Consider the following 26,013-nt stretch of genomic DNA (forward strand, 5'->3'; position numbering starts at 1 on the left):
ATGAAACCTCAGGAAACATCGGACCCTGAGGTTCTGCTCCTGGTCCTGGTCCTGGTCCTGGTCCTGGTCATGGTTCATGTCCCAGTTTTTCTCATCGGTGTGTCTCATTGAGTGTCTCATCAGATCGTCTCATTGCGATGGCTCATCGGATCGTCTCTTTAGAACATCTTATCAGAACGTCTCATTGGAATCTCTCGTTGGAATGTCTCTTGAGAACGTGTCATCAGAACATCTAAAGAGAACGTCTCATCGGAACGTCGGTTTCAGGTGGTTTCTGGAACAACTTTACCTTTACTTGCATTATTATTTTACTAAAAGTAGTTTTTAAGGACCTTCACACTAAAATGTTTGTCTGGATGAATCTGGAGGATCAGCTGTTCCTACCAGAAGACGGAGCACACTTGGTTCCAGTGAGCAGAGAGCTTCCTGGATCCCAGAGGGAGTTCTGTGAGTTCTGTCAGTGTCACTTTCCCCACAACACGTCTTTCTTCTTCTCCTGATGTCTGCTTCATCTCTCAGATCTCTCAGAACTCCTCATTTCTGACGGATTCACTTCTTCACTCTGTCTCCCGTTAGATTTTCAGTTTTTGAAAACGAGGCTCTAAGTGAGCGGTGATCCGAGTCCACAGTGATCCGTCTCAGTATCGAACAGGACCAGATCCTCCTCCCTCCATCAGACCAGATCAGATTCAAAGTGCCCTCTAAGACCCGGCCCCTGATTGGCTGCTTCCTGACTGCTGCTCTCCCGGAGGGCGTGAAGGTGAAATCAGACTCTTGCCCCCTCCCGCCTCCTGCGGCCAGTCCTCCGCCGCTCTGCGCCGCAGTCAGACCTGAACCGGCAGCCTTCTGGGCCGGGAGCTTCGGAGCTGGAAATGGGAGCACCAGAGGAGGAGGCGCCTCGCCCGCCCTCCGACATCACCGTGTTCGGGGCCAACTGCACCCTCCACGGCCTGAGCCACATCTTCGTGCCGGGCGGGGTCACCCTGCGCCGCCTGCTGTGGGCCGCCGCCTTCAGCGCCTCGCTCTCCATCTTCCTGCTGCAGGTGGCCGACCGCGTCATCGAGTACTTCAGGTACCCCCACGTCACCATCCTGGACGAGATGGACAGCCCCGTCATGTACTTCCCCGCCATCACCCTCTGCAACTACAACAGCTTCCGAAAGTCACAGATCCGCAGAAACGACCTCTTCTGGATGGCAGGACTGCTGGGCGTGGAGCAGGGCGACTTCGACGACTTCATGGCCGCCGTGGGCCAGCCCTCCGACAACAGCAAGTTCTTCCCGAGCAAGACCTTCAACATGCTGGAGTTCGTCCAGCGGACGAGTCACAGCATCGAGGACATGCTGCTGGACTGCAAATACCGAGGGAAGGACTGCGGGCCGGAGAACTTCACCACTGTGAGTAGGTCTGCTTATGAGGGGGAACCATGAGGGAAGCAGCTGAGCGCCACATCAGCCTGCTGGGATCAGATTAAGACTGCCAATATCAGATTAAAGCTGATGAGATACAGATTAAACAGCCTGACATCAGATTAAACAACCTGACATCAGATTAAATCTGCGAAAATCAGATTAAAGCTGCTGCAATCAGATTAAACCTGACATCACATTAAACCACCTGAGACCATATTAAACGACCTGAGACCAGATGAAACCACCTGAGACTGGATTGAACCACCTGAGACTGGATTGAACCAGTCCTCTGTACTCCAGTCCCTTCATCAAATGATTCTCCAGCCATCAGAACGTTCTGCTGAGACTTAGCGGAGACAGATGGTCCTGAAGTCTCTGCTGACATCAACATTCATATATTATGAAGAAAACATATGCTGCTCCCTCTTTAGCATGCCACACACACACACACACACACACACACACACACACACACACACAGTTAACATGCCTTATGACAACTAAACATTTACAGATAATTTGCTGTAGACTCTAATATGAAAATGAACTTAAACTAATCCCCAGTGGTGGGGCAAGGGTCCTTGGGGGCTCCAAGCAAAAAAAATCATCGGCCCCCCACTCCATCCATGCACACTGAAAAAAATTGTTTTTTTGCACACAATTTCTGAGACATTTGATATGTATACTGAAAAACTTTGAGAACCCTTAATCTCTTCTATTAGATTCAGGTCCAGGGACCAACAGAAGTCCTTGAAAGCCCTGGCTTGTCAATAATTATATTACACAAAAAAACCCTTGCGGCTCACATTGATTGATGCAGACAGCACTGAAGGCAGATAAGGCCATGTGGGGGTCCCCCCCCCAAGGGGGTTTACTACGTCGTCGTTTCATAATTGCATCATAAATGCCCATTGTTGTCGTTTCTGTGTAGTATATGTATTAGCACTTGGGGCACCCAGTCTCTCAGGGGCCCCCTAAAAGCCGGGCCCCAGGCAAATGCCTGGTTTGCCTGTTGGCACGCCCCGCCTCTGCTAATCCCAAACTTAACCTAACTCTGAAGTTAACCTAATCCTGAACTTAACCTGTCCCTGAATCTAACCTAAACTCGAAGTCAACTCTGAAGTTGACGCATCTCTAAAGTTACCCTGACTCTGAATTTAATGCTGAAGTTAACTTAACTCTGAACTTAACCATGGATGCTCTGCTTCCCATCTGTGGAATTCACTACCCCCCCAACTAAGACACCTGGACTCTCTCTCTCTGTTCAGTAGTCAACTCAAAATACATCCACTTAAAACTGCAGATTCCATCTGATGAAAGCTGCCTGTGCCTTGTTTTAATAAATTTATTGTGTATTGTATATCTTCTATACTCCATGTGTTGGAGTTCACCCCAGTGAACCAGAGAGTCGCATCCCTGCCTTCGGGTCGGAGACAGGTGCCTCACCGTTGTTTCGGTGTACAGGCAAACAGCAGGGCAGAGTACCTGGAATTCTTGGAGTCCTTCTGGGAGGGGTGCTGGACAGTGCTCTCACTAGGGACTCCATGGTTCTACTGGGGGACTTCAAGGCCCACGTGGGCAGCGACAGTGAGACCTGGAGGAGGGTGATTGGGAAGCATGGTCTCCCTGATCTGAACCCGACAGGAGTTCTGTTATTGGATTTCTGTGCTAGCCACAGTTTGTCCATAACGAACACCATGTTCGAGCACAGGGGGGGTCCATAAGTGTACCTGGCACCAGGACACCCTAGTTTGGAGGTCGATGATCGACTTTGTTGTTGTGTCATCTGACCTCTGACCTCGTGTCTTAGACACTCGGGTGAAGAGAAGAGCAGAGCTGTTGACCGATCACCACCTGGTGGTGAGTTGGCTTCAGTAGCCGAGGAGGATCCCGAACAGATTTGGCAAAATAAAACATGTTGTTAGGGTCTGTTGGGAACGTCTGGTGGAATCCTCTGTCAGCAGAGTTTTCAACTCCTATCTCCAGGAGAGCTTCTCCCAGATCCTGAGAGAGACTGGCGACATTGTTCTCCACCTCCATTTTGGAAGAAGCTGCTTGGAGCTGTGGTCTCAAAGTCTCTGGTGCTGCTGTGGCAGAAACCCCCAAACCTGTTGGTGGACACCTGAAGTAAGGGCTGCTGTCAAGCTGAAGAAGGAGTCCTATTGAGTCTTGTTGGCTCATGGGACTCCAGAAGCAGCTGACAGGTATCGGCAGGCCGAGTGGCTGTGGAGGCAAAAACTGGGGTCTGAGAGAAGTTCAGGAGGCCATGGAGGAGGACTACTGGTTAGCCTTGAGGAAATTATGGCAAACCGTCTGTCGCTTCAGGAGGGGAAAGCAGATCAATCTACGCTTCCACCCTCACCTATGGTCATGAGCTTTGGCTTCCATAGGGTGGCTGGGCGCTCGGTCACCAGGGAGGAACTTGGAGTAGAGCCACTCCTCCACATCCAGAGGAGCCAGCTGAGGTGGCTCAGCCATCTGTTTAAGATGCCTCTTGGACGCTTCCCTGGGGAGGGGTTCCAGGGATGTCCCACCGTTAATAGGCCCCGGGGAAGGCCCAGGACATGCTAGAGAGACTGTGTCTCTGGACTGGCCAGGGTCAACCTCAGGATCCTCCAGGTAGGGCTGGAGGAACAGTTTGGGGACAGGAAGTCTGGGACAGGGGGAGTCTGAGCATCCCTACTTAGACTGCTGCCCCCACAACCCGGTCCCGGATAAGCGGTTGAAGATGGATGGATGGATGGATGAAGTTAACCTAACCCTGAAGTTAAGCTAACCCTGATGTTAAACTAAATCTGAAGTTAACCTAACATGAGCCTGGCTAACATGCTGCTTGCTCAGGACTTTGGCCCGATTATCACTCAGTCACTGGTGTGTGACTGGAGAGTCACACAGAGCCTGTGCAGGCATATACCGGAGCACAGCAGTAGAAGCCATAGACTCAGACGCTGTGCTCCGGTATATCCTTCCGCGGAACACTATTGCTTGTGCAGATCTGTGTGTATCAACACGTTATTTTAACGGATTGAAAAGAAAACACGTCTTTTAAAATGTTTTATAACCATTCGGATTTACTTCACGTGCTAATACGCCATCCCCTGGACCACTGGAAGGAGGATTTTGTCCACTTCGTCAGTCCAGCTCTGTTTCCTCTTCACCTCCAGCAGCTGAGCTAAGCTAACTACGATGATAACAGCTTGGATCCAGCCACTGGACGCACAGATAGAAATAAGGTATTTATGAGCTCATCTCACTTTGTAAATGATAGGGATAGGGCGTGGGTCCAAAATCTTCGGAGTATTCCTTTAAAGGGTTAAAGAACAGAACGGCTCTTCTGGGTCATTTCTCTCAGCTGACCTTGGTTTCCCCACATCTCCACACTGGAAGGGCAGATTTGAGTCTAACAGCAGAAAGAGGAGAAGCTCTGAGGGACAATCTTATTAAACATTCATGCCCTCAGTCTGTCAGTGAGCTGTACAGCAGAACACCAGCAGGGGGCAGACACAACACCCAGAACCATTTCCTGGGTCATGAACTGGTGTGTGTGTGTGTGTGTGTGTGTGTGTGTGTGTGTGTGTGTGTGTGTGTGTGTGTGTGTGTGTGTGTGTGTGTGTGTGTGTGTGTGTGTGTGTGTGTGTGTGTGTGTGTGTGTGTGTGTGTGTGTGTGTGTGTGTGTGTGTGTGTGTGTGTGTGTGTGTGTGTGTGTGTGTGTGGTGTGTGTGTGTGTGTGTGTGTGTGTGTGTGTGTGTGTGTGTGTGTGTGTGTGTGTGTGTGTGTGTTCTTGTATTTCTATCCTTGTCGGGGCCAAATGTCCCCACAAGGATAGCAAAACGTGGAACGACGTGTCTTGTGGGGACCTTTTTCCGGTCCTAAGTAGGAGAAACAGTGTTTTCTTGACCATGTTGTTGTTACTGAAAAAAGTAAAAGTGCAAAAACATTTCTTTAGGGTTAGGCTTTGTTGTGGTGTGGGTTAGGGTTAGGGTAAGGGTCAGGGTTAGGGGCTAGACATGAATGGGAGTCAATGGACGGTCCCCACAAGGATAGAAATACAAGACTGTGTGTGTGTGTGTGTGTGTGTGTGTGTGTGTGTGTGTGTGTGTGTGTGTGTGTGTATATTGTCTAGTGTGTGGATAGTGAGCATGTCATGCTGTTGACCTTTGACCCCAGTCAGGGTCCTTGCTCCTGGTCCACAGCTGCTTCAGACTGATGTCTGTCCACTGAAGATCCTCCTGGCTGATGGCTCCGTGTTCTGAACAAAACTCAGAGAACCAGAACACTACGTCCTGGTGTGTATGTCACCGCCATTGGAGCAGAGCAGCAGGTCGGCTCTCAGTCCGTAGTTCTTCGTTGTTCTGATAGAGCGGCAGAACAATCTCTCAGTCTCAATAAAATGATCTCATGGTTCGGCTCTATTCACTGCTTCAGCCTTCAGGCGGTCTGGAAGCTTCCAGCTTCAGTCTGGATGATGGCTTCAGGTCCCACATGTCCTCACGCTTTTACACTTAACTCCTATTTCCTCCAACAAGACCTGAGATCTACCTGAAGGCTCTCCACCAATCACAGGTCTTCCTGAAGCTCTCAGCTGAGGCTCCGCCCAGTGGAGGTGGAGCTCTGCCGATAGCTTCGTAACGAGCAGTTAACAACAATTAACTCTAACTAGTTAACTAGTTAACTCTGATCCGTAAACAACAGTTAACTCTGATCAGTTAACTCATCAGACACACACACACACACACACACACACACACACACACACACCCTCACCCTCCCAGTCGTGATGTGCTGGATGCTCTCTACAGTGAAGTCCTTTCATGAGTCAGAAATAGAAAATTCTGCCGCTGCTTCAGTCGAGTGTTTGATCGCCATCAGACTAAAATATCACACAAAACGCTCCGTGAGACATCAACGTAAAAATATCTCCGCTGAGCAAACTGATACACACCATGGCAGGATGTGAGACGTGACGTCGGTTCGTCCTGAAGCGTTCAGTCTGTCCAGACTGAACATGTGCAGCTTCCCCCGCCATCGGCCGCTGGTCACTCTTCATCCTGCAGGATCGCTTCAGTCCAGCAGGTGGTGCATCGAGCTGCCCAGCATGTTTAAATCATCAGCGGGAGGAAGAGGAGGGGGAGGAGGAGGAGAGCAACAGGAACGCCTCCTCCTCTGATTGTGCTGTCACATGTGGGTGGAGCTGCTCCTCTCAGAAAGGACTCGCCGTGTAAATCAGCTCCATCCGTCAGAAAACGCTCTCCTCCCTCTGAAGAGCAGCTGGAGACGCAGGTCATCGTCATGGAAACGGCCCCATCTGAGGATGCTGTCCACACCAGGTGGAGCGGGTGGAGGAGGGGGTGTAGGAGCCATACCCTGGACTTCATCACCAGGACCAAGATCCACGGCCTGAAGTTTGTGTTCTGTGCGGAGAAGAGCCGGACTCAGCGGGCCGTCTGGGTCCTGGCCCTCCTGGTCTCCCTCAGCCTGCTCTGCACCTGGTCCAGGAACCGGATCCTCTACCTCATGTCCCACCCCGCCGTCACCAAAATCCACATGGAGTGGGCTCGCAGCATGTCCTTCCCCGCCGTGACCATCTGCAACCAGAACACCTTCCGGGTGTCGGCACTGACCCGAGACGACCTGTACCACGCCGGGTACTGGATGGACCTCATGTACTCCAACCACACCCTGATCGGGACTATCCTGGCCTCTCTCAGAAACCAGCACAAGCCGGGTCTGCTCAGCCTGATGGACTTCAGCCACTACAGTCCGAGACCAGACCGCCGGGTCAACACCACCGAGATGATGGCCCGACTCGGTCACCAGCTGGAGGACATGATGCTGGACTGCAGGTTCCGAGGACAGAGGTGTTCCCCCAGGAACTTCAGCACCGTACGTACAGGGGGTTGAGGTGGGGGTGTGTGTGTGGGCGGGGGCTTTAGAAACACTTCATATACAACTGAATCCTTTTTTCACCTTTTCATGATGAAGCGGCGATGGAGTTCTCAGAGTTCTTCACTCAGAGTTTCAAGCTTCAATAAAACCTTAAGTTGTCATTCAGCTGGTTGTTGGGAGACACGGCGTCTCCGCAGAGCTGTGGACACACGGCGTCTCAACAGGCTCTATGGCGACGCGGCGTCTCCGCAGCTCTGTGGAGACACAGCGGGAAGCCGGCTCTGCTGGAAGGTTTCACGGCTGCTCTGCGTATTTCACTGCCCTTCCTGCATCTGCTGCCGTGAGCAGCCGGTTTGTCCTCACCCGACAGGAAGTGGAGCTGCAGCTCCGGGCGTAAAGACTCAGGTGCTCCACAGTCCAGAGAACCGCAGGAGGCAGAACAAAGAGACATTCTCTGCTGGAGCTCAGAAGTCTGAAGACGACCCCCACATTGGAGACTCTGTTACTCCATTCAGGATCTCAGTTCTCCAGCATGTCAGTCCAATCCTCCAGGATCTCAGTCCTTCAGGATCTCAGTCTTCCAGGATCTCAGTCCAGACTTCCAGGATCTGAGTCTAGTCCTACAGGGTCTCAGTCCTTCAGGATTTCAGTCCTCCAGGAACTCAGTGGTTCAGGATCTCAGTCAAGTCCTCCAGGATCTCAGTCCATTCCTCCAGGACCTCAATCCTCCCGAATTTCAGTCCTCTGGGATCTCAGTCTAGTCCTCCAGGATCTCAATCCTCCAGGATCTCAGTCCTCTGGGATCTCTATCCTCCGGGATCTCAGTGTAGTCCTCCAGGATCTCAGTCCTCCATTATCTCAGTCCTCCAGGATCTCTGCCCTCCAGGATATGAGTCCAGTCTCAGTCTCAGTCTCAGTCTAGTCCTGCAGGATGTCAGTCCAGTCCTCAAGGATCTCAGTTTTCCTGGATCTCAGTCCTCCAGGATCTCAGTCCTCCAGGACTCTGGTCTGGTCTTGAGGTTTCGTTTGTGAGCTTGAGAACTGTCTCATTGCTTTCTAGAACTTATCAAAGGTTTCCTTTAGATCACTTACTTCCTATGACTACAATCGTGCTGCAGCTGAGTGAGGAACTCGGGGCAGAGCTGCAAAGGTCTCATGGACGCAGGTCCAGATGAACCCAGAAGCAGACTAGAATAGCAGGTTCATTTAGTTCAGGGGTCCCAAAATTTTATTCAGAGGGAGCCACATCAACTCTCCTTCCTGTGATGGGGGCAGGGCCAGTCCATAACAGGAAATGACCAGTATTATTATGGCAATTCTAAAGATAGATTGTTGCAGCTGCCCTTTGCTTGGCCTTAGCGCCATCTGTTGGTTTACTAAACAGCAATAAAAACTCTCCAAGTGTTTAAGAACCATTGGTACTCCTTTAATTTACCAAAAACTAACAGCGAGGTGATTTTCTAACAGGTACAGGTGAGTGAACAGTCGGCAGATGTTTTGTCGACACCCCAAGTCTTTGGCTTTGTTTCCACGCTGGAAATGTGAAAAATCGTAGTCAGATGTTTGTTTTTTCCAGAGCAGTGAACTGCTTTTGTGTTTGACAACACATTACGCTCCAACCATGGTTTCAAGTAGTTAGAAGAGAAAAAGGTTAAAACCGGGAGTGTGCAATGCAGCCAGCCAATGTAACCAACACTGCAGTGGTCCGCCAATCCCATGATGCACTGCGGTGTAACATCAGCCTTTTGAGTCCTGTTACTTCCGGTAGATTGTACGCCAGATAAGCATAATGCTGCCCCCTCCTGTTCATTATCTTAGCATTCATCATCTTAACTTAGAGCCATCCACACAAAGCAGAGACCAGTAATCCAGATAAAACAGACAGAAACAGAAGGAACCGGTTCTAAACACAGACTGACAGACGGATACCTCTCCCTCCCCATCTCTTCCCTCTCTGTCTTTCCACAGATTTACACTCGCTATGGGAAGTGCTACACCTTTAATTCGGGTCTAGACGGGAACCCTCTGCTGACCACTCTGAAGGGCGGGACAGGAAACGGGCTGGAGATCATGTTGGACATCCAGCAGGACGAGTACCTGCCTGTGTGGGGCGAGACAGGTGAGAGCAGGCCTGAGTGGCAACGGGCAACGCCACAGCTGCACGTCTGGCTGAATGTGATAACAGTGTGTAGTGTGCAGTGGAATAAGTTCTGGACCTGGTCCAGGTCTGGAGCAGATTAGCTCCACAGAATAAATCTCCACGGTAACTGATGTTAAAACATATCTCACTTTAGACCAACCGGGTCATGGATTAGTTCATCCAGGATAACCAAGAAATCCCTGGTCTTGGTTCTGTGCACCAGGCCCCTGCTTGATGAATCGCTGTGTTCTCTTCCTGGATGCAACCAAACAATCCCGAACCCTCTTGTTCTGGATTGGATGTGCCTGGATCAATGAATCCTACTTTTGTGCAACAAACTCCCAATCGTGCTGCCAAAGGAGTGACTGTAGGTGAAAGAACGATTGTTGATGGAGGGACTCTTCAGAACCTCAGTCTGTTAGGATTCTCTTTAGAACCTGAGTCAGTGTGGATTGTCTTCAGAAACTCAATCAGTTTGAATGCTCTTTAGAACTTGAGTTTGGGTTCTGTTTAGAACCTCAGTCAGTTAGTATTCGATTTACAACCCGGGTCTGGGTTCTCTTCAGAGCCTCGGTCAGTTTGGATTCTCTTTAGAACCTCAGTTGTTTCAAGGAGACAGTCGTCTTGTCCACTGATTGGCTCATGATCATGGGTTTGATCAACACATCAAACAGAGCAATATTTGAAAGCATTTCCACGGCAGTGATAAATCAGAAAGGAGAAATTGAGCAGCCATGTTTAATTCTCTGAAGAGCCTCCTGGTAATGGAACTGAACTGTTTGATAATTTGATTCTAAATATAGAAAGTTTAAGAGACTGGAAAATCAATGGATGTTCAATAGAACATGATTTATGAATTGATCTATTTTTCATAAACCAGACTGACAGTCGTTAAAAACTTTGTCCGCATTGGTTTGTAGTCTATTGTGAATTCTGATTTTGTAATCACTGTTTAATAATGTGGCAGGTCTGAGATGGTGTAAGATCAGGGGTTTCTGCCAATTTTTTGGATTAAGTTCTAGGGTGGGCCAAGATCTGGGGTCTTTGACAGGTTGTGGGATTAAGGTCCATGACTTCATGATGTTAAAGAATCTTTGGTCATTACTTATTCTGACAGTAAAGAACCTTCAGTCATCATTTCATCTGACAATAAAGAACCTTCAGTCATCACTTTTGCAGTTAAATGTGTTATACCCTCTCAACAGGTTTGTTTGATTCATTAAGCCTCAGTTGAGTTTCCAGTAGTCCTGGGTCCTGTTGCACAAAACCAAGATCAGTAATAAAACTATGATTTCTTGGTTATTCTGGATTAGTTAATCCAGGATCCAGTTGCACAAAACTAGGATGGGACAATGCGCTATATGATTTTACATCAGTTACCATGTTACCATGGAGATTTATTCTGTTCAGCTAGTCTGCTCCAGAACAGGCACAGGTCCAAGATTCAGTCTACTCCAGACCAGGACCAGGTCCAGGTTTTCTTCCACTGCTCATTACACATTGTTATCACGTTCAGCCAGACCCACTGTCAGGATTCAAACACTGCAAACAATAATTCAATCATTTTAGATCCATTATGATCTTAGATTACAGATCAAACATTAGGTCAGAGTTATCCATCATAATGAACATTCCTAAGTGAAAATATAAATCCAAAAGTATCATGGCACCCTTTACAGGACAACTCTCCAGGTATTCATCATAAACCAGATTGAAATCTAATCTCCCATAGCTACACTGCCAGAGGATAATCCATTTTAAAGTATTAATGACATCAGAAACCTCAGAAATTAGTGGTCTATCCTGCGAGTAGCGACTGAAACCAGACGTTGGCCTCAACAATGTGCTGTTCTTCCAAATTTTAAAGTCAGATGAGCCATCTGCCATTTTGAGGTTATCATGGAACAAAACAGTCAGCCCTGCTGATTCAGTGGAGGGAAGAAGTCCTCTTTGAAACAGGAAGTCAACTTCTGTTGTAAACAGGAAGTCATCTTGTCTTGCTGATGTCTCCACAGATGAGACATCGTATGAAGCTGGCATCAAGGTTCAGATCCACAGCCAGGACGAGCCGCCGTTCATCGACCAGTTGGGGTTTGGTGTGGCTCCTGGTTTTCAAACCTTTGTCTCATGTCAGCAGCAACTGGTACCTCAGACCTCGTCTCTCTCGTATCACCCCATAGCATCCCGTATCACCCCGTATCACCTCGTTCCAATCTGTGTGACTCAGCATTAACCCAAGACACCCTACGTCACCCAGCATGACCTCAGAGCACCCCGTGCCACCTCGGGTAACTCTGGGTTACCCACCATTTCTCGGCATGACTCCGTACCACCCTGGGTCACCATGCATCACCCAGTGTCACCCTGCATCTCCCAATTTTGCCCTCTATCTTATATGTCCCTACCACTGACCCCATCTCCCGTTGTCACAACAAGCTTCGCTCTACTTACACCGTCAACAGGATGCTGCTGTACAGGATGTTGGCACACAGGGACAGTGGGACAGTGTAACAGTGATAGTGACAGTGGCATGTTTACATGCGCTCGTATAATCCGCTTATATGGCGGAGCGGATTGTAAATGCATCATGTAAACACCCGAGTGGATCCGCTTCACTCGGAGCGGATTGTATTTCGGAGCTGATTGTACGAGGTGGTGTACACCGATGGACAATCCGCTCCGTGTCTCATATAAACGCCGCCTGACAGCGGAGCAGATTAAACGGGGGATTATTTGTTCCGCGCATGCGTTCCTTCGTATGTAGTGACGTGTAACGTGCGCAGTAAACGGGAAGCAGGACAGTCAAAAACAAGCAGAACGCGGCGGTGGTTGAAAAACACTTTTTTAATAAAAAACCCCGACAGAAAAAACATTGGAGAGGCGAGATGGAAGCAAATCGTGCAACAGCGAGTTGTATAAAGAGCTCCATAGCAGAATACAAGCGATCGTCCGGCCGGTGTTATGGATTAACTGGTTCCCGTGTTAACGAATGACGGTGGAGGTCTGTGTCAACACATGCTGATAACAACAGCTGTTACAGTAAACTCACAAAAGACTTTAAATGTATACACTCACTGTAACTGTCGATAACCGACGTTCGCCAGAACGACGACATGTTTCAGTCTATTGGTCACAAGTTAAAACGGGCACCAGTTAATTCGAAACATCGGCATGTGGAGCAGACCTCACACTGAGACGTGGCGCTCTGCGCAGCGGTGCTCCGGCCAGGGGAGCAGCCGCTCCTTCAGCAGCGCATCATGGAGATGTTGGGACATTATTTGAGCAGATATCAGCAGATAAAAACACTCTGCTCGGCGCTGAGGCTGCTGCTGCGGAGCTACAGACCTGAAAGTTCCTCGAGAGACTTTGTGCGCATGTCACAGGACGCTGTGTAATCCGCTTCACCCAGGGTCCTTGTAAACGAGGATTCATCGTGGATCGCTTTGTATGCTGTACATGTACTGTATACACGTGCGTTTAATACGATTGTTTACAATCGGATTGAAAAAACAGCCATGTAAACACAGAGGGACAGTTGTAGGGTGTCAGTGAAACCTTCTACAAAATAACCGAAGACAGGAGGATAACACAGGGTGTGGTGGGTGGAGAAGGTGTGTCAAGTGCCCCGCCCCACCCCCATGCCATCTTCCACACATCTGAATACATTCATGTATTTTTTTTTTCTAGTTCATGTTGTTTTCTTTATTCTTCAAAAAGCAGAGATTAAATTGACAGTTTGAGGGATGAAACTGGAGGCGGAGGGGAACCTGTGGAGGCGTGCTCAGTGGGAAGTGCTGTTGTGTGACGGTGTGAGACTAACAAGAAGCATGTGGGCTCTTCTAGTTGCAGTACCTCCCCCCTCCATGGGGGGACTGTAAGTCCTCGGCCATGGACTCGGAGTTCTTCTCCACCTACAGCATCACGGCATGTCGCATCGACTGTGAGACCCGCTACCTGCTGGAGAACTGCAATTGCAGGATGGTGCACATGCCAGGTACAACTGGGGGTGGGGGGTTGGGGGTTTCAGGGGCTGAAGGTGGTGTTCATGGGCTAACGGGGTGGGGTGGGGGGTTCAGGGGCTCAAGGGGAGTTCAGGGGATAATGGCTTGGGGGGGGGGGGGGGGGGGGGTTCAGCAACTATAGGAGGGCTTAAAGGGGATTTCATGAGCTAACTTCAGGTTTCAGGGACTCACAGTGGGCCTTAGGGACAAACTGAGGGTGTCGGGGAACTAAAGGGAGTCTTGGGGACTTCTGTTGGGTTTCGGAATGAGTTCCAGGTGGTCCTGATGGTCCTTTGTTCCTCCACAGGTACGGCCACCGTGTGCACACCTGAGCAGTACAAAGACTGTGCCGACCCGGCTCTAGGTGAGTCCAAACTGATCAGGAGAGACAATGTCTTAGTGCACACAGGTGTCCCAATCTGTCTCAGCATGTCTCAGTCTGTCCCAATCTGTCCTAGTATGTTCTGTTATGTCCTAGTTTGTCTCATTCTGTCCCAGTTTGTGCCATTCTTTCTCTGTCTTCTGAGCATGTCTCAATCCGTCCCAGTCAAGCTCATTCTGTCCCATTTTGTCCCAGTCTGTCTCTCTCTGTCCTAGTCTGTTTTTGTCTGTCCCAGTCTGTCTGTCTTTCCCAGTCTGTCTCATTATGTCCAGTTTTGTCTCATTCTGTCTGTCTGTCCCAGTCTGTCCCAGTCTGTCTCTGTCTCCCTCTTCATGTCCATTGTCTGTGGAGCAGGGTAGGACTTGCCGAGGTGGTGCTGAGACAGATTGTGGACGAGGTGTCGGAGTCGTCCTTTGAATTGTTCCGCGGTTCTTGCGAATCTGGGCTTCAGTCATTATTTGCTTTCATGGAAAGTGAACGATGGCAGCGACTGTTCTTCACATGTTTGTAGCAGAACGTTTGTGGTGGTCACATGACTGTTGAACTGACTCTGATCATCCACAGACTTTTTGGTAGAGAAAGACAACGATTACTGTGTGTGTCAGACCCCGTGCAACATGACTCGCTATGGCAAGGAGCTGTCCATGGTTAAGATCCCCAGTAAGGCCTCTGCTAAATATCTGGCTAAGAAATTCAACAAAACTGAGCAGTACATCGGGTGAGTATGGTCCAGCTTTAGTCCCTCATTCAGGTCAGTGCTTCTCTCACGGGGGCCTGGTGCCTTAAAACGGTCTGAAAGATACAAGAAAGGTCTTTTACCTCCTGTTGGTCAGGCTGATGCTTCCAGCAGCACTGAACACTGAACATGTTGACTCTTTTCTCGGTTTGATGGCCGACTGGAAACTCTCACTCCATCAACATCAAGTCTGCTCCACAGCGCTCCTGGAGGTTCTGTCAGTGGAGGTCAGGAGGTCAAGGGGAGGTCAGGAGGTCAGGGGGAGGTCAGGAGATCTGGAGGATGTCAGGAAGAGGTCATAAGAATGTCAGGCGGGGGTTAGGAAGAGGTCAAGGGGAGGTCTGGAGGATGTCAGAAGGAGGTCAGGAGGATGTCAAGAGGTCAAAGAGAGGTCAGGAGGAGGTCAGGAGGAGGCCAGGAAGAGGTCAGGAGGTCAGGGGGAGGTCAGGAGCAGGTCGGGAGATCAGAAGGATGTCAGAAGGATGTAAAGAAGAGGTAAAGAGGTCAAGGGGAGGTCAGGAGGAGGTCAGGAGGTAAAAGGGCGATCAGGAGGATGTCAGGGGGTCAAGAGGAGGAGAGGTCAGGAGGAGGCCAGAACATCAGCAGGTCAAGGGGTCAGGAGGAGGTCAGGAGGCGTCAACAGAATGAGCCATGTCTCCATCGTTCACCTTCAATGTAACAATAATGAGGTGCAGTTCCTGTGTAGGCCTGTAGGAGGAGTCGTCACCAGTCTGCAGAGGTCAGACCTGTGGTCTCTGATCTGTGATCTGTGCTAATTTCTCTGTCCTGCAGGGACAACATCCTGGTTCTGGACATCTTCTTTGAAGCTCTGAACTACGAGAAGATCGAACAGAAGAAGGCGTATGAAATTGCCGGACTGCTCGGTAAGAGACAGGAACCAGTTAGAGGAGACGTCCAATCACATTCCACCTCATGTTCTCCAAACCCGCCTTGTCTGTCTCCCAAACAATGAAGCTGATAACTGTCCTCACGCATTCTCCCGTCGTCTTCTTGTCACACCTGTCCTGATCCTGTCTCACCTGTCCTCTCGTCTCACCTGTCCTCCTTCTCCAGGTGACATTGGTGGTCAAATGGGTCTTTTCATTGGAGCCAGTGTTTTAACAATACTGGAAATATTTGACTACCTGTACGAGGTAAAGTGTGTGTGTGTGTGTGTGTGTGTGTGTGTGTGTGTGTGTGTGTGTGTGTGTGTGTGTGTGTGTGTGTGTGTGTGTGTGTGTGTGTGTGTGTGTGTGTGTGTGTGTGTGTGTGTGTGTGTGTGTGTGTGTGTGTGTGTGTGTGTGTGTGTGTGTGTGTGTCAGGTGTAAGTCATGTTTTTGCTGTTTCCAGGTGTTTAAGGACAAAGTTTTGGGTTACTTCATCCGGAAGAAGCGACCGCAGCGCTGCCAGAGTGACAATCTGGTAACACACACGCACGCATGCACACACACACACACACACACACACACACACACACACACACACACACACTCAGATACGGTTTTTTAAAGATTTTGTGAACTTTTTTTCACGCCTGCTGTTTGTTCTGAAGGGTTTTCTGAGTAGAACTCAGTTCAGTCCACTTGTGTGTGTGTTGCGTGTGTATGTGTGCGTGTGTGCGTGCATGCATGCATGTATGTGAATCCATATATGTGTGTGTGTGTGTGTGTGTGTGTGTAGATATATGTGTGTGTATGAGCGTGCGTGCGTGTGTGTGTGTCTGACCCACTAGATTAAGTGCATTAAGCACAAAGATCTTCTCAGTTGCTTCATCATCTCCACCCACTGCTCCAGTCACCTCCACCTGCTGTCACTGCTCCTCCTCCTCCTGCTCCTCCTCTTCCTTCTTTCCCTTCTTCCCTACCCCTACTGCTCCTCCTCCTCCTCCTCCTCTAAGCCCCGCCTCTTTATGACATTTGGTTGGTTTTTCCATCTCATCTTTTCTTTTCATCATGTCTGTTCCAGGAGTTTCCAGAGAACCCAACCAGCCCCGGCGTCACGCCCAATCATGCCCCCAGGTAGCACACCCACTGATCCGAGCTGCCCCCACCCCGACCCTCACCCCCACCCTCCGCCTCTTAAAGACCTGACCCATCAGAGTCCCCAGAGGTCTGCAGCTTCCAGGCAGAGCAGCAGGGCCCCTCACAGCTCTGTCTCCCCCTGCTGGTGGACATCATGATTACAGCAGGAACCACAGCCATTAACATTCCACTTTAAGTCCATTCACATGACGACCATGCTGGGAGCCGCTGAAAGCACCACTTTTTTTTAGAACGGTTCCAACTCCATTGTTGTGTGAACAAAACTTTCAGGAAATGCTGGAGCTCTGATTCCATTGAGATGCTTCTTCTGTACAGACAAACCACAGCTGCATTTTTCACAGAATCTGGATCAGATTCAGGGTGAATGTCTGCCATCCCCACCAGATGTGTTGCAGAGTGCAAGGGAGAATTTTTATTTTGGAGGGCCGGCATCCAGTCGTCTGTATCTTCTGGTCGTCCGTGGTGTCTGGTCGTCCATCCCATCCAGTCATCTATATCGTCCAGTCGTTTGTATTATATGGTCATCCATATCATTCGGTAATTCATATCATCTGGTCGTCCGCAGCGTTTGGTTGTCCATATCATTTGGTCTTACGTGGCGTCTAGTCATCCATATCTTTCAGTCATCTGTGACGTCTGGTCGTCCATATCACTCAGTCATTCATATTATCCGGTCGTCCGTGGCTTTACAGGCCCGTCCCTCCTCCTCCAATCCCTGGCGTGTTGGCAACCATATGCATAGATTCATTCACTGTAGGATCACTTGCGACTCTGCTTTGGGTCAAGCCACAAGTGAAATGCATCCAGCGGAAATCCAGTTAGTTGCAGTGTAGGTTAATGCTACGTAGCGCAATGGTTCTGCATCAGTCCACAACCAGTGTAAAACGAGGGTCTGCACATGCTCAATAACTGAACAAGAAGAAGGTGTTCCTCCAGAATATAATTGTCGACAGTCCATATTCTCCTGGTGCTGGTCCTGGTCTCAGTCCTTAAAATTTCTGAACTTTTCTGAAATTAAAACCAAAAATGATGCATTTCCATTTGAACCTTTATCAAATTTAAATTTAATTTTGATGTAATTTTTAAATTGGAGTAGTAAACCAGACAGAAACAGATTAGTGAACCAGAATGAACCAGACAGATCCAGAATGAACTGGAGTGAGTCATAAAGAACCAGATTAGTGAACCAGACAGAACCAGACTGAACCAGAGAGAACCAGATTAGTGAACCAGAGAAAAACAAACTGAACCGGGGCGACTCGGGGTGTGCATGTGCAGACAGGCCCTGCTGCTCCTTGTTTGAGTGACTTTGTGGGTGAAGGCAGCTGTGGACTGTGTGTCTGCGCTCACATGAAGACGGAGTTGGTTGGATTCTCCGCAATGGTGCTCCACCTCCACCACCACCTTTGTTCATAGAATCACACCAGCTCACACACAGACACAGACACACGCAAGAACGCACGCATGCACACATATACACATAACATGTGTTTTTACATGGATTCATTCTCTGTTACTAGATTCCGCTTTATCATCTCTGATACTGGATCTTATGCCTTACATCGGCAAATACAACACAGTCATTTCCAGACACTTTTACAGAGAAGACCTAACCGTTCCACATGAGCAAGCAAAAGTGATCCTTCTCTCTCTAGTTGTGAGACTAGAAGAGAGACAATGGTTAATGACTCATAGAAGAGAAACATGTGGAGTGAGAAATGAGAGAAGAGAAGCTCAGTGCAGATCCTCATGTAGTCTTAACCTCCAGCAGTTTCACTAAGAAAATGGTCCAGGAATCCAAGTCTGAAGCAGTGCTAACCGTAAGCTTTACTAAATAGAAAGATCTTAAAGCAGAGACTGTGTCAGCCTCCCTCACTGAAACTGGGAGCTGGTTCCACATGACAGGAGATTGGTAGCTGAAAGCTCTGCCTCCTGTTCTACCTTTAGAGAATCTAGGAACCCCCAACAGGCCAGCACTCTGAGAACAAAGCATTTTCCTGGGTCAGTATGGGACTAACAGCTTTTAAGATATGATGGGGCCTGGTTGTTCAGAGCTTTCTGGGTTAAGAGAGGGATTTTAAATTCTATTCTGGATTTAACAGGAAGCGAGCGAAGATAAGCTAAGATTGGACTGATGTGATCTCTCCTCTCCCCCCTGACCTGCCACCTTAAAGTGGTGGGGGAGTTTGAGTGTCCACGTGATCCCAGGAGCTATGTTGTCCGGGGCTTTATGCCCCTGGTAGGGTCTCCCATGACAAACAGGTCCTGGGTGATGGGCCAGACCAAGGGCAGGTCAACAGCCCTTATGAATATAGTACAATCGAGGTCCGTGACGTCGCCCGGTATGGCGCAGCAGGGGCCCCACCCTGGAGCCAGGCCTGGGGTTGGGGCTCGCAAGCAAGCGCCTGGTGGCAGGGCCTTTGCCTACGGGGCCGGGCCAGGCTCAGCCCGAAGGGGTGACGCGGGCCGACCCTCTGGTGGACCCACCACCTGCCGAGGGAATCGTAGGGGCCGGGTGCAATTTGGATTGGGTGGCAGCCGATGGCAGGGTGCCCGGCAACCCGATCCCCGGACACAGAGACTCGCCCTAGGGACATGGAATGTCACCTCGTTGGGGGGGAAGGAGCCTGAGCTTGTGAGGGAGGTCGAGAGGTACCAACTAGAAATAGTCGGCCTCACCTCCACACACAGCCGGGGCTCTGGAACCCAATCTCTCGAGAAGGGCTGGACTCTCCACTTCTCTGGCGTTGCCCGCGGTGAGAGGCGGCGGGCTGGTGTGGGTTTGCTTATAGCCCCACAGCTCAGCCACCATGTGTTGGAGTTTTCAAGCCAAAGTCACCGAGGTGGTTGGTAAGCTCCTCGGTGGCAAGGCACCGGGGGTGGACGAGATTCGCCCTGAGTACCTTAAGTCTCTGGATGTGCAGGGACTGTCTTGGTTGACATGTCTCTGTAAAATTGCGTGGCGGTCGGGGACGGTGCCTCTGGATTGGCAGACTGGGGTGGTGGTCCCCCTGTTTAAAAAGGGGGACCAGAGGGTGTGCTCCAACTATAGGGGGATCACACTCCTCAGCCTCCCTGGGAAAGTCTATGCCAGGGTACTGGAGAGGAGGATTCGACCGATAGTTGAACCTCGGATTCAGGAGCAACAATGCGGTTTTCGTTCTGGTTGTGGAACACTGGACCAGCTCTATACCCTCCATAGGGTGCTACAGGGTTCGTGGGAGTTCGCCCAACCAGTCCACATGTGTTTTGTGGACTTGGAGAAGGCATTCCACTGCGTCCCTCGTGGTGCCTTTTTGGGGGGTGCATCGGGAATACGGAGTCCGGGGACCCTTGTTAAGGGCCGTCCGGTCTCTGTATGACTGGAGTAGGAGTCTGGTTCGCATTGCCGGCAGTAAGTTGGACCTGTTCCCGGTGCATGTTGGACTCCAGCAGGGCTGCCCTTTGTCACCGGTTCTGTTCATAATTTTTCTGGACAGAATTTCTAGGTGCAGCTGGGGGCCGGAGGGGGTCCAGTTTGAGGACCACAGGATTTCATCTCTGCTTTTTGCAGATGATGTTGTCCTGTTGGCTCCGTCGAACCTGAACCTACAGCATACACTGGAGCGGTTCGCAGCAGAGTGTGAAGTGACAGGGATGAGGATCAGCACCTCCAAATCTGAGGCCATGGTCCTCAACCAGAACAAGGTGACTTGCCCTCTCCAGGTTGGTGGAGAGACCCTAGCCCAAGTGGAGGAGTTTAAGTATCTTGGGGTCTTGTTCACGAGTGGGGGAAGGATGGAGCATGAGATTGACAGACGGATCGGTGCAGCGGCCGCAGTAGTGATCCGAAAGGTGAAGTTCTCGATTTACCGGTCAATCTACGTTCCCACCCTCACTTATGGTCATAAGCTTTGGGTCATGACTTAAAGGACAAGATCCTGGATACAAGCGGCCGAAATGAGCTTCCTCCGTAGGTTGGCTGGGTGCTCCTTTAGAGATAGGGTGAGGAGTTCAGTCACCAGGGAGGAGCTCGGAGTAGAGCCGCTACTCCTCCACATCAAGACGAGCCAGCTGAGGTGGCTTGGGCACCTCTTTAGGATGCCTCCTGGACGCCTCCCTGGGGAGGTTTTCTGGACATGTCCCACTGGGAGGAGACCCCGGGGAAGACCTAGGACACGCTGGAGAGACTATGTCTCTCGGCTGGCCTGGGAACGCCTTGGGATCCTCCCAGAAGAGCTGGAGGAAGTGTCTGAGGACAGGGAAGTCTGGGCATCTCTGCTGCGACTGCTGCCCCCGCGACCCGGTCCCAGATAAACGGTGGAAGATGGATGGATGGATGGTGATCTTTCCTGCTGGTACTTGTCACAACTCTTGCTGCAGCATTTTGAACCAGTTGAAGACTTTTTTGGCAGTTTTTGGGGCCCCCTGATAACAGAGAATTATAATAGTCTATCTCCTCTGGAGGGAACAAATGAAATTTCTCAGTGTGACTTTGAGTCAGCATGTTCCTAATTTTACAAATATTATGCAGGTGAAAGAAGGAGTTTCTGCAGACCTGTTTATTGTGGGAGTTTGTAACAATCCACCTGTCTTTTCCAAGGTGATCCTGTCACTATACTTGAATAAGGTCATGGGCAGGCATACACCTATCAGCGGGGGTTGATTAACAGATGGACAAGAAACATAAAATTGAGCCCCAAATTAGGCAGTTAATTTTAACAGAAAATACTCCCAAAAGAAAACCAGCCCCCTGTCGCTTGAGGGCTCTTCACAACAAATGTAACAGAAGACGCAGCACAAAGCAGTGAGCAAAGCAATAAACATAGAATGCTTCTAATGTCCAAACTCCCCCCAAAGTTCCCCAAAGTCTAAGGCGCACGTCCCCACAGGAGACCATGTGGGCTGGTGCCAGATCATTCCAGGCTCTGCTTCCACTGCAGCCTCTAGTCCCTGATGCGGCTCTACACTGTCCTGCTAGCTCTGTGAAGAATAATTCAGTGGATTCAATGGGTCAAAAAGTTACATTCTCAATTGGCAAAGATTCCACTGTCAAGAACTCCACGGCTTCACTTCTGGCAATTGTCCTCAGGTCGGCATGTGGTGTCACCCCTCACCCCCTACTGGCGCTGTTCCCCCATAATTAACATCTCAAAACCAGATGTTGTCCCAAGATTATTTCTTCCATCACAACAACGTAAATTCAGATTATTACACGCCTGTGCCCAAGTTTGGCTTACAAAATGACACCCAAGGACAATTTTTAATCATCCCTGCTGGGTAAAAATTGTAGGGACCTACACAGTCTTTACATTCCCCTCCCCAGCCAGCGGAGTATCTGGACTGAAATAGGGGTTTTATGTCAACCACATTAACAGTGTCCACCTTTCCTTTTACTGTCATCCAACAGACTTGGTAGTTCACAGGACCTAGTTTTTCCTCAAACACTGCAGGCCCCACCCATCTAGGCACGAGTTAGGCTAAGAAGTGTACAGCTTTTGACAGCAGGTGCGACTTCACCCAGACCAGATGGCCGACTGCCAAGTGTACATCTCTGCGTTGTGCATTGTAGTACCTGGCTGGTCTTGCTTTTGCCGTGCCAACATCTTATGACTTCTTCCTGCAATTGTGTGAGTGTGTGCAGGGTTTGGTATGTAACTGTGTGTGGTGCTGATGCCCTCTCTGCAAGTCTGTCCAGAGGCACCTTTTCAGGTGACTTGTAAATTGGGGTCCATGATCTGACACCATGTACTTGGGGATTCCCCCAGTGGGTGAAGATCTCATTCCTGACAATTTTGCAGACCTTGGGTGTCTTAGCATCCTTTATGGCAAACTCCATCCATCTGCTGTAATAGTCCACCACCACCATTAGGATGGAGTTCTGGTCCTTGATAGAAGGAAACGGGCCCATGAAGTCCACTCCAGTTATCTCAGGGGCTTAAACGTCAGGCGACTAGAGAAGACCAGCAGGTTTTATCATTGGGACACTTGGAAGGCTGGCAAGTAGTGCACGTACAGACGTGCCCCCAGTTGTCTTTGTAGACTGTTGGCCACCAAGCCTCCTGGAGAACCTTCAACAAGGTCTTCATCCTGCCCAGATGTCCTCCAAAGGGACTGTTAAGGTAATATGCCAGGAACTGGCATGCCTTGATAGGCACCAAGACAGCAGGTTGATAGTTGAGCACTGGCAGGCACCACACACCTTGCTGGAGCTGGTAGTGGATACGGCAAAGACTGTGTTGGTGAACTTCTAGTCAGGTTGGGTCTGACACCTGAGCATCTGCAATCTTCTGGAAGGAGCTTGGCAGGTCCGCCCAGTACATTTTGAGGACAGCAAGACACACCTTCCCGTCAGGAACTTCGGGCGCCTACGACAAGGCATGTGGGACCACGTTGCAGCACCCCTATTTGGAATGCACTTCAAATGCGAATGCTTGTAGTCACAGGGTCCAACATGTGAGACGTGATGATGTTTTTAGGAAGTTGAATGCCCAGGTCACTGTGGTCCGTATAAACATCAAACGTGTTTCTACTTCTCCACTGCCCATACCACGGCTAAACATTCCTTTTCAACAGTGGAGTGGCAGAGCTTGGCACCATGGGGAATTTTGGAGGCAAAAGTTAAGTGACTCTCATCTCCATCAATGTCCTGCATGAGAACCGCTCCCAGACCCACATCATCACTGGCATCACAGTGAACGTGGAAACCAAGCTGGAGTTGTGGCTGAGCCAGAACTGGCAGAACTGACTGCAACAGAAGTCTGTCTTGCAGTCTGGAGTCCACTCTCAAGGAACATCTTTCATTTTCAGATTGTTCAGGGGAGCTGTGATATCAGCCAGCCTGTGAATGAACTTGTGATACCAGTCAATCATTCCTAGAAACCACTGGAGACTCTTCAGGTCTGTAGGTGGAGGGAAGGTTGGTATGGCTGAAATCTTGGCTAGATCAATTTCCACTCCCTTCCCTAGTCTCTGTAGTACAATCAACAGTATGAAATGTGGCACTGAGATCTAATGGGACCAAAAAAGAGACCACAACAGAGACCAGGACAGAGTTCAGGACAATGACCAGAACAGAAACCAGAACAGAGACCAGGACAGAGATCAGGCTAAAGACCAGAAAAGAGACCAAGAAAGAGACCAGAACCGAAACCAGAACAGAGACCAGGACAATGACAAGGACAAAGACATTATTTTCTAGTAATTTCTAGGCTATTTTTTTACATATAAAACCCAACGCTTCCACATGAGCAAGTAGAAGAGCAACTGTGGAATGGAAAAGCTCCCTTTCAAAAGAAAGAAACCTTCAGAACCAGGCTTAGAGATGGAGAACCCTGTAGAACCAGGAGTCGATGGACTAGAAGAGAGACGATGGTTAATGACATGGAGCAGTGAAAGATGTAGGGTGAGAAAGAAGAGAAGACAAACTGAAACTGGTTCCACATGGCAGGAATCTGAGATTAGGTTTAGGATAGAGGATATTGTTAGGCTTAGAGTAAGGATTAAGACTAATGTTAAGCTTAAAATAATGGCTAGTTAGGATGTGTTTGTAGAGAGAGGGAAAGCGAGAGAGAGAGAGGGACAGAGGGTTTTAGAGGTCATATGAATAGAGCGATGGAGTCATAAGGAGACCAGGACAGGGACCAGTCCTTTGTTTGAGGCTGTGAGAAGATCATTAGTAACTTTCACCTGAGATGTCTCTGGTCTATGATGAGCTCTAGAAACTGACTGAAAAGACTCTCAATAGGTTGTGTTGTTCTCAATCTTCTCGAAGTTGACTTCCACAACTTTCTCTAGGATTTTAGAAATAAAGGGAAGGTTCGGATTTTGGCCTGGAACTTGTTAGAACACCTGCATCAAGGGTGGGCTTTTTAAGAAGAGGTTCATTAACAGCCAAAAGTTTTTTGTCTCTGTCTTTGGACTCTCTGGTTCTGGACTGGAGTTTATTATCTGTGGCCATGAATTATGCACTGTTGTCTGCTCCACTGTACTTCTGACATATTTTTGCTTTTGGTACTGGATTCTACTGTATTGTCTCTGGTGTTGGTAATGTCATTTCAGGTTCTGGAGTTTTTGTTTTTTTTTTTGCAACATTCTTGTATCTTGGTTCTTCTTCCTTTGTTCCAGGTACTGGGTTCTACTCCTCTGTCCTCTTGCTTGGGTACTGAGTTGGACTTGATCATTTTCAGAGAGAATCCTTCTTTCACTGCTCTTCTTTGTTATCTCTGGTGCTGGATTCTTTACTTGCTATTTTTTTTCTTTTTTGTTCTGTGAAACAACATTCTATATGGTTGAGTTTGAAGCTGAAGTTCTTTGACTTCTTATTTGATGTATTTTGTAATTCACCTATATCAATTAGTAAAGATTTTACATTTGTTAGGATGTTTCACTGACTGAGCACGACTGAAACTTGTTACAAGACAGTGCATTGATGCTGAGTAACTAAAACTGCTTTTGTTCTGTCTCTCTTCTCCCTCTCTGTTTCCCTGTTTCCTCCCCATTACATTTCTGTTTCCCCAATTCCCCTCAATTTCTTGTTTCCCCCATTTCCTCTCTTTCTCCTCTGTTTTCTAACTGTTTCCCCTCTATTTCCTGTTTCCTCTCTCTTTCCCGTTTTCTTTGTTTCCTCTCTGTCGCCCCTGTTCCTTCTCTATTTCTGCTGTTTCCTCTCTCTTTCCCCCGTTTCCTATCTATTTCCTGTTTCCTCTCTATTTCCTCTCTGTTTCCCCCTGCTACCTCTCCATTTCCTGTTTCTTCTCTTTCCCCCGTTTGCTCTCTATTTTCTCTCTCTGTCCCACATTTCCTCTCTATTTCACCTGTTTCCTCTCTATTTTCCCCATTTCCTCTCTATGTCCTCTCTTTCCTCTCTCTTTCCCCGTTTCCTCTCTATTTCTCCCGTTTCCTATCTATTTCCTCTGTCTCCCCTCCTGTTTCTGTTTCCTCTCTATCTCCTCTCTCTTCCCCTCCGTTTCCTCCCTTTTCCACCCGTTTCCTCTCTGCCCCCCCTTCATTTCTTCCCCACTGCAGAGCACCTGTGACACCCTCCGGAGTCACTCGGACAGTCTCGGATTCACGCCGAACATGTTACCTCGTCACCCGACTTTAGGAAACTTCGAGGAGTTTGCCTGTTGACGACATAAAGGAGGCGGGGCTTAATGGTACTGGGGGGGTTGCCGGTTCTGTGGGCGGGGTTTATGGGAGGGGTGTTTACCATTCGGGGTCCGGACAGTAAACTGTGAAATTATTCTTGTATTTATCAGAGGAGGTGGAGTCTGTGGATGCCTGAATAGAAATAGAATACGATCACCACAGATTAGGATCAACAGAACAAGACGACTTCCAAACAGAGCTCAGGTTTACCGCCGTGTCCAGGCGTCCATCTTTATTTCCTCATGTTTCCCTCTTCAGTCACCTGTCGGGATACCACAGGTGTGT

General features: G+C 49.2%; 1 protein-coding gene across 1 annotated transcript; it reads left to right on the forward strand.

The window, feature by feature from the left end:
• asic1c (acid-sensing (proton-gated) ion channel 1c) lies at positions 1-25,735 on the forward strand. Its single transcript, XM_030114726.1, has 12 exons — positions 1-30; positions 891-1,397; positions 9,267-9,417; positions 11,454-11,581; positions 13,282-13,432; positions 13,747-13,803; positions 14,386-14,539; positions 15,350-15,441; positions 15,632-15,711; positions 15,908-15,979; positions 16,523-16,575; positions 25,606-25,735. The coding sequence occupies exons 1-12, from the start codon at positions 1-3 to the stop codon at positions 25,682-25,684; spliced, it is 1,554 nt and encodes a 517-aa protein (XP_029970586.1). The 3' UTR covers positions 25,685-25,735.
• The last annotated feature ends 278 nt before the right edge of the window (positions 25,736-26,013 follow it).

Source organism: Salarias fasciatus, chromosome 18 (genome assembly GCF_902148845.1).
Source record: "Salarias fasciatus chromosome 18, fSalaFa1.1, whole genome shotgun sequence".
NCBI lineage: Eukaryota > Metazoa > Chordata > Actinopteri > Blenniiformes > Blenniidae > Salarias > Salarias fasciatus.